Source organism: Papilio polytes, unplaced genomic scaffold (genome assembly GCF_000836215.1).
Source record: "Papilio polytes unplaced genomic scaffold, Ppol_1.0 DF823824.1, whole genome shotgun sequence".
Taxonomy (NCBI): domain Eukaryota; kingdom Metazoa; phylum Arthropoda; class Insecta; order Lepidoptera; family Papilionidae; genus Papilio; species Papilio polytes.
In genome coordinates, this window is record NW_013525380.1 from 216,369 (window position 1) to 228,396 (window position 12,028).

Genomic DNA, 12,028 nt, shown 5'->3' on the forward strand with positions numbered 1-12,028 from the left:
TTATAAAAAAATAATTAAATTATTCAAAATATGTCCAGTGAAACTCAACCTTAATAAAGTACCCGCATAAATATAGTTCAAACGCACACGCGAAACAGTTTTGATCCGAGAGTCGCCGGCGAAGCATTGCTTGCAAATATTAATTTATTATTTTGTTTTGTCGTTTTAATTAAAACTTTATTTATATAAAATGACAGCTGTGCCTTTGGTTGTTTTCAACAATGGCCACACTTGCCCCATCATCGGCTTAGGAACATGGAAAGTAAGTAGACAATTATATTAAATCAATAAAACTAACATTTCGTGATTGCATTTTATAACCTATAATTTTAACGGCAAACGTGTTTCTTTTTCTATTGACATTTTGATTTTTTAATGACGGTAGTGGGAAGGCAAAATGTTGAAATGATGCCAACATTAACAATGGCGCCAATACTTATTTTAATTTTTAATGCAGTTGTAGTTACAAATACTTTTTATTTTTTTAACCATTTCTTTTATAATGAAGGTATTAATTAATCTATATAATATTATAAAGAGGAAAGATTTGTATTTTATGTATTGAAATAACTCGAAAAGTACTGAACCGATTTTTTAAATTCTTTTTCTGTTAGAAAGGTAATTTATCTGTGAGTAACATTGTCTACATTTTTTTTTAATTTCACGTGGGAAGTCGAGGTTTATTATAATTAAGTTACACGCGTGAAAAAATTACCCTCTGTCAGTCGGGTAAGTTTTTTTTTAATTTGCATTCTTTAATTTGATTACCTACATTATCATAATCTATGCTATTTCTGATAATCTACTCACTTTTGTTTTTTTTTTAAATTCCATTGCGGGCGAACGTTAGTAGTAGTATAAGGATAAAATGTTTTTAATTTTATTGTATATCCTCAAGGTTAAAAAATAATAAATATGTATAATTTAATTCGTTAATTATTTTGGATGCAGATTATAAATAAATTAATGTTAATTAAATACGAATTTTAAAAAGCATGCTGACAAAAACGAGATAAACGTCATTTGCATCACGGAAAGTAATTGCAATGATAATGATATTTTAAAAAAAAATTACAATACAATTGATTCTCTTAATACGAAACTAACAAAGAATAAGTTTTAAATACAGATACGAGAAAAAAACAAGAATTTAAAACCCTTTAGAGCATCTAAAAATATAAAGACGTCCCTGAAAGTATTAACAGTGGTAGTGCCCGCTTTAACATGTTAGCAGTGCAGGGCACGCCCCCAGTAATACTACGACCACACAGAAGACAGGCGTGAAATGGAAGCAATTCCGTGTTTCGTCTAGTGAGTGTTGTGCCGGAGGCCTAATTTAAGTCCCTTTCTTTTTACCACCCGTTTCTTATAAGAAGAGGATATGTAGGGGAAGTTATTTGGAGGAGATACATAGGAAGGGGAGATATCCTCTTTATGTGCGTCTCCTCACCTGTCAGATAAGGGTGGGCAACGCATATGCAGCTGCGGACGTCTATGGGCAACGGTTGCTTCGCCATTTTGGCGGATTCAGGTGGCCGCTTGATCGTTTGCCACCAATTAACTAAATACAGATTCCTTGGTCGAAAATATGACTTGACCCAAGTTATCTCTAGCTCTAGAAGGCAACTTAAGTTACCAATTTTACTTTTATTAAAGTAACTCGAAAAGCCTTTAACAGATTTCATTGTTTACCAGCTGTTGCCCGAGACTTCGTCCGCGTGGTATTAGAAAACATACAAACTGTATAAATAACAAAAAGCTACTTATCCCTCGGGAACCGGAAATTTATCGGGAATGAACCTTATCCCATGTGTACTCCAGACTTTGTTTTATATCTGTGCCAAATTTCAACCGTTGAACCGTTGTAGAAATTATCGAGTAAGTATCAAAAAATTAACGTATCCCATGGGATCCGTAACTATTCCCTGGATTGCAGGCTATGCGTTCTTCCAGATTATGCTCTACTCTATGCCAAATTTAATCGAAATCCATTAAACCGTTTCGGATACAAACTGTAACAAACATCCATCCATCTATACTTTCACATTTATAATCTTAGTATGCTCTGTTCTCAGTCAAAGCCCGGTGAAGTGACGCAGGCTGTCAAAGATGCGATCGACATCGGCTATAGGCACATCGACTGCGCCCACATTTACGGCAACGAGAAAGAGGTTGGCGAAGCTTTAAAGGCGAAATTCGACGAGGGTGTTGTTAAGAGGTAAGGAATGATTTATTAATCATTGCTGTCACACGCAAATTACGTTAGCGCGAATTAAAAAAAGTCATCTATCATGTTCCCGCGTGGACCTTCTACCAGCTACCCTCCAGTCAAAGTCCCGTCTAAATCGGTACACCCGTTCCAGAGATAGCGATCCGGTCGCCAGTTCGACAGCGCGGAATTAAAAAAAAAATGTAGCCTATACTATGCCTGTCCATGTCAGCTATCTTCCAATCAAAGTTCCGTCCAAATCGGTCCACCCGTTCCTAAGATAGCGGTCCGGTCGCCATTTTGACAGTGCGGAATTTAAAAAAATGTTGCGTATAATATGTCCGTCTATGTCAGCTACCCTCCAGTGAAAGTCCCATGGGAAATTGACCCAGCCGTTTCGGAGATTACCAGGAACAAACGCGGCTTGCAGACAGACAGACAGAGAATGTTTTTTTAATGCGATTTTCGTTACCAGTAACGCAAATACACCATGTTCCCGAAATCTGGTATTTTACCTTTGATATTACAGACACTGCAATTTTATTACATGTATAGATAGACTAGCTTTCGCCCGCGACTTCGTCCGCGTGTAATTAAAAAAACAAAAGCAAGTATCCTATGTGTTCTTCCAGATTATGCTCTATATCTGTGCAAAATTTCATCGAGATCCGTTCAGCTGTTTAGGCTACAAACTCTAACAAACATCCATCTAAATTTTCGCATTTATAATATTAGTATGATTAGGAAGCATCATCACCACACTATACGTCCCCACTGACTGTGTCACCTCCATATATGCTCGTAGGAATAATGCGACTACCCAGTCGTGCGATAGTTTAGTCGAAAGTGTGCGCGTGCTCTTAATAAAAGCAAACAATCATTGTTTCAATAAAACCCTTTGGTAATAAAATATGCAAAGATAATGGACGTTCCACAAGGTCGGTGCATTAAGCGATCGATACGAGGTTAGTGTTGTATTTGATTTCAAATTGTCCTTGGTGTTATAGGGCTAAGCGGTTACCTGAATTCGCCGAAACAGCGAAGTGACTGTCCATAGATTATTGCGTTACCTAACCTTAATCAACGAATGCACATAAATAGCGTATTATCCTTTTTCGAGCAAGCGACGACCTGAAACTACCGCTGTCCATAAACTTTCGCAATAACGCATGCGTTGCCTTCCCTTAATCGTCAGAGAAAACGCACATAAAGAAGATTATTTCCCCTGTCTATGCGTCTCATTCAGCGTCAAATCTACGTTCCATTCCCCTTCTTATCTTATAAGAAATGGTAGGGAAAGGGGCTAAAGTACGGCCTTTCCTCACCGTCATTTTACCTTCCCATTCCTTATCATGAAACGCAGCGAAAAAAGGACTTAAATAAGATCTTCCTCACGTCCAATCATCAGACTGTACGCGGAATTGTTCCCACTTCACGTCTGTCTTCTGTGTTGTATTGCGGGGGCAGCACATTAGTGCAACTTTATTACATTATTGGCGTCTTTTAGTAAATTTTTCGAAGCATTATACAGCAAATTTTACGGCCACGTAGATGGAAAAAGACCATACAAAATATGTTTCCACTTTTAGTTGTGTAAAATTTCTTGTAAAACCTTGAATGTGTGATCAATTATGTTAGCGTTTGTTAAAATAATATCATGCTAATAAAACGTGACACATTGTGTCAACTTTTCGCAGCGTCAAGACTTCCTGATGTAACTATGTCAAATCTACGTCTATACTAATAAAGCGTAAACACATTACTTCGTGGCGTAGGATGTCAGCAATTGCAGCATATTTTTGAATAATTCTTTAATAAAAAGCCTTACAGTTAAGACACGCTATATATTTAACGACATTAATCTTAGGGGGTAAATATTTTGGATGGACCCTAATGTGGGAAAGAGACCATAAGTTGCTGCCAACATCAAGGAAGTAAGATTTTCATCATGTCATGTCATTTTGACATTTGTAATTGATAATTTGACAAATGTTTACCTTAAAATAAAATTTTGTAATTTCATGCGGATGAAGCCGCACGGGAACAGCTAGTTTTATTATGACAGACATGAAATGATGACAAAGCATGGCAATTTTCCTTCCTTGATGTTAGCAGCAACTTATGGTCTCTTTCCCACATTAGGGTTTTTATCCAAAATATTTACCCCCTAAGTTTAATGTCGTGAAAATATATAGCCTAAAGCGTGACGTAAGTGTAGGGCTTTTTATTACAAACAGAATGATTAAAAATATGTTGTAATTGCTGACATCTTAGGCAACAAAGAAGTGTGTGTTTACGCTTTATTATAATAGTATAGATTTATATAAAAGGCTCTTGTACAAAACAGTACAGTCGCAAACACAAACAAATCTTGATAAACTTTTGACATTGTAATTTTGTTGACTGTACCTAGAACAAGAGCGACTGTAGCGTATCTGAATTACGAACACAACTGTACCTTTGTACACTATCATGTGATGAACATTAGGTCGGGAAACATAACTGGCACGCCAGCTACTGGCGTTTATACACTTGCCAGTAAATTGTTACTGACTTAGCAGTAAGAGAATGTTGACAAGACAGTGTAGGACAACGATCAAAAGTCCTAACCTTACTTTTCTCAGGGCTGATGTCTTCATAACCTCAAAGTTGTGGTGCACGAGCCATCGACCAGATCTAGTAGAGACCGCGGTCAAGACAACACTGACAGACCTCGGTCTAGATTACCTAGACCTCTATCTTATACATTGGCCACAAGCTTACAAGGTAAGGAATGTAACTTCAAGACTCAAATGAATATGTAGCTTTGTATCAGAAATTAAAAAAAAATGTGTAGTAAGGGCCTTTCCCACCTCTGGCTGATAGAGGCTCAGATAGCTTTAAAGTGACGTCACTGTCAGATGACTAAAATCCGATTCCATCAAATATTTAATACATATATAGTTTGATTGTTATCAGATGATTTACAAAAATTATGGAACAGGACAAAAGTATAGCTGCCTTTCACTTTAAATATTTTTTTATATTATCTCGCCAACGCTTCTATATTATAGTAAAGCTCCATCTTTTGTTATAAAATAACTACACAGTATGATAAAATAAAATGTAAATATTTAAATGTAATTTAGTGACATCTATTGACAATTAATTTGAATACAATTAATTAATATTGACATGTTTTAGAGGATTTATCAATAGATGGCGTTAGTGGATCGTGTTAATAACGTCTCAAGTTAACTATTTACCTTATTTTTTAAATCACTTTGATTAGTTACGTTTATTCAATCTATTTTTTTAAGTACAGCTCTTTCTTGTATTTTAGGAGGGTGATGACAATTTCCCTGTCGACGAGCAGGGTAAAGCCATCCCCTCAGCAGTAGACTATGTGGACACGTGGAAGGCGATGGAAGGTCTGGTGGATAAAGGCCTGGTGAAGAGCATCGGCGTCTCCAACTTCAATAAGAGACAATTAGACAGAGTTATTGAGGCGGCAAGAATAAAACCAGCGGTTAATCAAGTAAGTTAACGAAATTAATACTTGTAAAAAAGTTTTGTAAAGGTTTTTAAATTCGCTTCTAATATATGATCTAGCTTTCGCCCGTGACTTTATCCGTGTAGAATTAAAGAAAACAAAAGTAAGTGGCCTATGTGATCTAAAATATCCTCTACAAGTATGACAAACATCGAGATCCGTTCAGTTTAGGCTACAAACTCTAACAAACAGCCATCTAGACCTTCACATCTATACATATAATAAAAGTGTCTGTTTGTAATAAGTAAGAAAAAATCCAGATTTCAGGAAGATGATGTATTTGCGTTGCTGATAACGAAAGTTGCTTTAATTTTTTTTGTCTGGCTGTCTATCGCAAACCGTTTTTTTTTTCGGGTAATCTTCGAAACAGCTGGGCCGACTTCGACCGGACTTTCACTGATGGGTAACTGACATAGACGGCCATATTATAGGCTACTTTTTTTAAATTCCTCGCTGTCAAAATGGCGTAAAAGGTGATCCACCGATACCGAAGTTTGCGGCCACAGCTTGTGCCTATATATTTCTTAAATGTCTGATATCTATTTAACCTATTTTCAGATCGAAGTCCACCCATACTTGAACCAACAGAAGTTATTTGATTACTGCACTTCTCTGGGTGTGGTGGTCACCGCGTACTCTCCGCTGGGCAGCCCCGACAGGCCCTGGGCGAAGCCAGGAGACCCCACACTCATGGAGGACGAGAGACTGAAGACTGTCGCTGTCAAACATAACAAGACAGTCGCGCAAGTTCTCATCAGGTAAGATATATGAAATAATCTGTTTACAGTAAAGTTTTTTAAAACCCTATTTTAACAAAAAAATATGTACTTGTTCTAAAATGCTAGTTACTATCCTAAAATAAATAAATTTACCACTTAATTATTTCTTCCATTTCATTTATTTTTAAATAAAATGCCTAGAAACTTCTATCAAATCAAACACACTCATTTTAAATTACGTTATCTCTTTCTATATGTACCAACGCCATCTACAATATTACTTTACTTAATATTATAAATGCGAAAGTTTAGATGGATGGATGTTTGTTAGAGCTTGTAGCCTAAACAGCTGAACAGATATCGATAAAATTTGGTATAGATGTAGAGGATGGTCTGGAAGAACACATAGACTACTCACTTTTGTTTTTTTAATAACACGCTGACGGAGTTTTGGGCGAAAACTAGTTACAAATAATACTAATATTTCCAGATACGCGATCGAGCGAGGTATGATCGTTATCCCAAAGTCAGTGACCAAATCTCGTATCGAGCAGAACTTCCAGGTGTTCGACTTCCAGCTGTCTCCAGAAGAGGTGCAGAGTGTCGCAGCACTCGAGTGCAGCGGCAGACTCTGCTCCATGGGAGAGTGAGTATTTATTTATTTTATTTATTTATACTTCTATACTTATATAATAAAGTGTAAACATACTAATTTCTGGCGTAGGATGTCAGCAATTACAGTATATTTTTGGATAATTCTTTCTTTCTTTAATAAAATGCCCTTTAGGGTATATATTTTCACGCTATTAAACTAAGAGGGTAAAAAAAATAAAGTTTTCATGATTTGATGCGTTGTCAGGAGTCAATTTTAATGGAAAAATATTATTTTTGTCATTTCTTTTACGTAAATTTACATAAATTACAATGATTTTGATCTGTCGATTATGAAACCATGAACATGCTAAAATTTGTTTTAAAAAATACTTAATTTCAATAAATTCTTATAATCTTAAATGCGTTTTCGGTTATGATTTCGGCCGAAAAGTTCGGTTTTGGTTTCGGTTTAAACCAGTTTTGGTCGGATATTAATATTGTCAGAATTGAGTTTTTGTAAGTCTGTTTAATACATGTAACGTTGTGTTTTAAAATTATTTTTTTTTCTGTTTCAGCGTCCACCATCCCGATTATCCGTTCCACGATGAATTCTAGAAGAATCAAGAAGATTGTTTATATCACTTACGTCTTAGATCTGCACAGTGTGTTCACGGCCTGCGGCCATTTTGTTAACTCTTTAATAAAGATTTTATGCATTTAAATAGTTTTATTTCTTTTTTTCTTGACCTTGATATTAAGACATTACTAAATATTGAGCGAAAATTATGACATTTTTGTACTAGTGTTTGGGAAGGGGTTACAAAATAAAACACAGTGGTCATATTTAAAACATTTTTTTAATTCACTTGGACTAGTGTTAATAACATGAGGTAGTTAAACTAAACAGTTTTCTTTGATTAGATGCAAGTTATTTATGCAAAAATAAGCAGTGAATCAGACATTTAATAAATATATAGACGAGGCAGTTAACAACATTATTTTCACTTTCTCTGAATGGTACTATACCAGTTGTCAAGTTTAGTGCATCTTTGTGTATTAACATGTAATAAAAAAAATTATAAAATTAAAATAAGCTTCATCTTTTGTTACAAAATAAACTAAACAGTTTACAAAGTGTTAATAAAATGTGAACATTATTTAATGACATCTAGTGGCAATAAATTTAAATAATGTTTTCAGAGATCAATCAATAGATGGCGCGATGAAAATGTCAAGTGAAGTGTTAACTAAGTCTCTTCTATATATTTTTGAACTCTTTATGTTAAACTGATTCAAAGCTAATTTATTCATGTCTAATTAAAACATTCCAATCTTCTTACATGACCAAAGACAAATTCTCACTAACTAGCACTAATCAAAGTGCAGACTTAGGTATTATTGGGTGTTAGGGGGTAAGGTAGCGAGGTAATCCAGCGCCCTTTGTATCGCGGGTGGGATAGGTGGAGGGGTAGGTATGTGCGCCCCCTCCGCGTGGAACCCGTGCTCGTCAGCCTTGTACAGCACGTGGATTATCTGGATAGAGAAATAATCGGTTGTACAAATATTTAAAAGCGCCATCTATTTTTGTGGGAGTAAAGCAATTTGATGTTAGCTTTCAAAAATAGATGGCGTTATTCTTGATTTAATAATCGTTTAAGTGAAATAAGGAAATGAAAATAAATTTATAATAAATATTTCATCAATACGAAACATTTTCTCTACTATTACTACTCTATTCTCTCTCTACTACTCTATTCTCTACTCCATAATTTTCTTATATGCGTAAGGATATTGGTTCCATATATTTTCGTAATATGGTCTCGTTTTAAATATTTCTGATTAAAACGAATTTATTTGCCCATTATTTACTGAAATGTCGATTTTTTCTAAGGATTTATTTTGAAATCCTTCAAATTTTAAATTATTCAAAATTTTTGTTATAACTAAATTGACTATATTTTCTGTAGCTGTTATTAGTATGTTTATTTTGCTAAAACACAGTATTACGTCTATGTAAGCCAATAGTACCAGTAGAATACTTAAGAACTGACCTGTCCATCAGGCGCGGTATACTGGTACTGGCCTTCCACCACCAGCCCCGGCTGCTGTTCACCACGCTGCTCGTGATAGATACCACCCTCTGGACATTTATTATGATATATCACAGTAGCTGTTGCTCGCGGCTTCGACCGCTTGGAATTAAAAAAATAGTAAAAAAACAGCCTATGATAGATTATTGTGAAATAAATAAAACACATACCAGTTTGCAGAGCCCATCTGTAAGAGCCATCAGGATGTGGGCCGTCAAAGTCGTTTCTGATGATGTGATCTTGGCACAACACTAAACCCGCTGAGAAGAGCTGCAAATAAAAGTAAATTACATTTCAATCTCACCAATAGATGGCGCTGTTTTTAATTTTTAAAGAGGATGTTAATGTGTTTGGGTTTTCGCAAATTACTTTGTCGGCAGATAGTCAGTCGGGTCGCGCTGAAATCCCAAATTATATAAAACTAGCTGTTGCCCGCGACTGCGTCCGTGTGAAATTAAAAAAAACGTAGCCTATGTTACTCACAAATAAATTATCTTTCTAACGGTGTAAGAATTCTTAAAATCGATAAAATAAAATTTCAATACATACAAAATACTCTTTACTCTTTATAATATTAGTATAGACAATATTGGTGCAATGAATTCTTCCTCTCATTTTTACATTATAATTAAATCTAAACATAGGACGACATGTCCCATTTTCCTAATATTATAAATGCGAAAGTTTAGATGTATTTTTTAGAGTTTGTAACCTAAACTGCTGAACGGATTTCGATCAAAGTCACAGATGTAGAGGATAATTTGAAAGAACGCATATACTTACTAATTTTATTTAAATTTCACGAGGACAAAAGCAAACACATTTAAAATGTCTTATTATTTGTTTGTTCAATTATATCGTGACTACATTCATAAACATTTCAATAGTGTAAGGTTAATTCAACATAATGTCAGCACTTCATTATTGATTGCCTAATGCATTTGTATATACTAGTTTGTACTAGAGGACATTAATTTCCTACCCATTTTGAAGAAAATAAACATCACTTGATTGTTCAAATAGAAATTAAACGCCTCGAAATCTCGATACAGTTCGTCATATGTAGAGGATAGCCTGGAATACTTACTACTTAGTTTTGTTTAATGCCATGCGGACACAGTCGCGGGCGAAAGCTAGTTTATTACAAACTATAAACATATAAGACTAGCTTTGAATTTAAAACAAAAAACAAAAGTAAGTTGCCTATATGCCAGACTATCCTTTACGTCGTTGCCAAATTTAATCGAGATTCGTTCAGCTGTGTAGTCTACAAACTCAAACAACCAACTAAACTTTCGCATTTATAATATTAGTAAGATTATAAGTAAAATTCGAGTTTGAATATCGTCTTTAGCTGTTAATCTAAAAGGCCTGTCTCTAATGTTAATTGACAATTGCGAAGGTCACACAGGTCACTTTGTACGACCTTTTACATGTTTTGAAGTGCATAGATTAGTAAAATGTATTCAATTTTTAATCTGTGCGATCTGTACATGAGTATAGGTATAAAATGAATGTCAAATTAACCTCAAACTTAAAATTATTTAACAAAATAATTTATTCAAATCACATTTATTTTAATATATTCCATGCGTGCTTGTTCATAAATAGCAAGATTTAAAAATAAACACAATTTATCCTGGTGAATTACGTTATTGCCATGGGCGTTGATAGCGATGGGGCAGGGGGCAGCTTTAATTATTAAAAAAATACATTACTATTTGACTACTAGCTTTTGGATTACTCCATCCGTACAGATTAAAAAAATTACCCTATTCCATTAATAATGTAACTTTTTAATAATAAAATTTTTAAAATCAAATCTCAAAAATCAAATACAAATCTCTTTCTAATATTACTAGCTTTTGCCCGCGACTCCGTCCGCGTGAAACTTTAAAATAGTAACGAAATGAAAAAAATTACTATGTTGCTCACAGATAATTTACCCTGCTAACGGTGCAAGAATTTTTAAAATCTCCCTAGTAGTTTTTGAGCCTATTTATTATAATCAAAGTTATTAAAACAAAGTTTTCCTCTTTATAATATTAGTATAATATATAAATAATAGTAAATATAGATCTACGCCACATAAATTAAAAAAACTCACCATTAACAATAAATAATGCATTTTATTCCTTAAATAAAACAAATCACTAAACCAGTATAAAAATAACAAAATATTTGTAAAAGACTTCCGAACTTTTTTCCCGCGTAAATAATTTGGCGCGCAGTGCAATTGTCACAAGCGTGCGTTTTAGTGATGTACCAATGCTGTACTGAGATGTTACCTTATTTACCGGTATTAAGTAATTTTGGCTGAGATCACGACCTGTGCCTTTTGCTCCTTTCACATGTCATAGTGACGGGACGATTTTAACATGAGAAAGTATCGATTAGAGGAATAAAATATTATAAAATCAGTATTTGCAATAAAAAAATTGAGTATAAAAATAGAATGGATATTAGGACTGGCTAATCTATAATAATATTATAAAGAGGAAAGATTTGTTTTTTTTTTTGAATGTATTTAAATAACTTAAAAACTACTGGGCCATCATTAACTTGCCCTTATCCCTTACGGAGGGTCGGCACAGTATGTGCTCCATACATCTCTATCAGCCATATCTGAATACACTCCTTTCTTAAGCATATCTTTCACACAATCCTTTCTTCGGTCTTCCTCTATCTTTGTAGCCATCCACATTTATTAACACTTTCTGGTTTATGTCACCATCGTCTCGTCGCATAACATGTCCATAGTTAAAATCTACTGGGCCGATTTCAATTCTTGCACTATTAAAAGCTATGTTATCAGGGAGTAACAGGCTTTATTTAAATTTCACACGGGAGAAGTCGCGAGCAACAATCTTACTAATATTATAAA

General features: G+C 34.5%; 2 protein-coding genes across 2 annotated transcripts; one reads left to right on the forward strand and one right to left on the reverse strand.

Annotated features, from left to right (window-relative positions):
* Nucleotides 1-111: 111 nt before the first annotated feature.
* LOC106103311 (aldose reductase-like) lies at nt 112-7,776 on the forward strand. Its single transcript, XM_013283047.1, has 7 exons — nt 112-262; nt 2,076-2,218; nt 4,834-4,975; nt 5,532-5,726; nt 6,300-6,499; nt 6,951-7,106; nt 7,630-7,776. The coding sequence occupies exons 1-7, from the start codon at nt 191-193 to the stop codon at nt 7,667-7,669; spliced, it is 948 nt and encodes a 315-aa protein (XP_013138501.1). The 5' UTR covers nt 112-190; the 3' UTR covers nt 7,670-7,776.
* Nucleotides 7,777-8,231: 455 nt separating this feature from the next.
* On the reverse strand, nt 8,232-11,355 carry LOC106103301 (endocuticle structural glycoprotein ABD-4-like). Its single transcript, XM_013283034.1, has 4 exons — nt 11,252-11,355; nt 9,315-9,414; nt 9,106-9,194; nt 8,232-8,587 (listed from the first exon to the last, which is right to left on the reverse strand). Exons 1-4 carry the CDS (start codon nt 11,270-11,272, stop codon nt 8,450-8,452), a joined length of 348 nt encoding a protein of 115 aa, XP_013138488.1. The 5' UTR covers nt 11,273-11,355; the 3' UTR covers nt 8,232-8,449.
* Between the last annotated feature and the right edge of the window lie 673 nt (nt 11,356-12,028).

Coding starts and splice junctions, on each gene's coding strand:
- LOC106103301 (XM_013283034.1), bottom strand. CDS start 11,272: ATGCATTATTTATTGTTAATG. Junction 9,195..9,314: donor CAGATGGGCTCTGCAAACTG/GTATGTGTTTTA, acceptor ATAAATGTCCAG/AGGGTGGTATCTATCACGAG. Junction 8,588..9,105: donor ATACCGCGCCTGATGGACAG/GTCAGTTCTTAA, acceptor TTCTCTATCCAG/ATAATCCACGTGCTGTACAA.
- LOC106103311 (XM_013283047.1), top strand. CDS start 191: ATGACAGCTGTGCCTTTGGTTGTTTTCAACAATGGCCACACTTGCCCC. Junction 263..2,075: donor TCGGCTTAGGAACATGGAAA/GTAAGTAGACAA, acceptor CTCTGTTCTCAG/TCAAAGCCCGGTGAAGTGAC. Junction 2,219..4,833: donor GACGAGGGTGTTGTTAAGAG/GTAAGGAATGAT, acceptor TACTTTTCTCAG/GGCTGATGTCTTCATAACCT.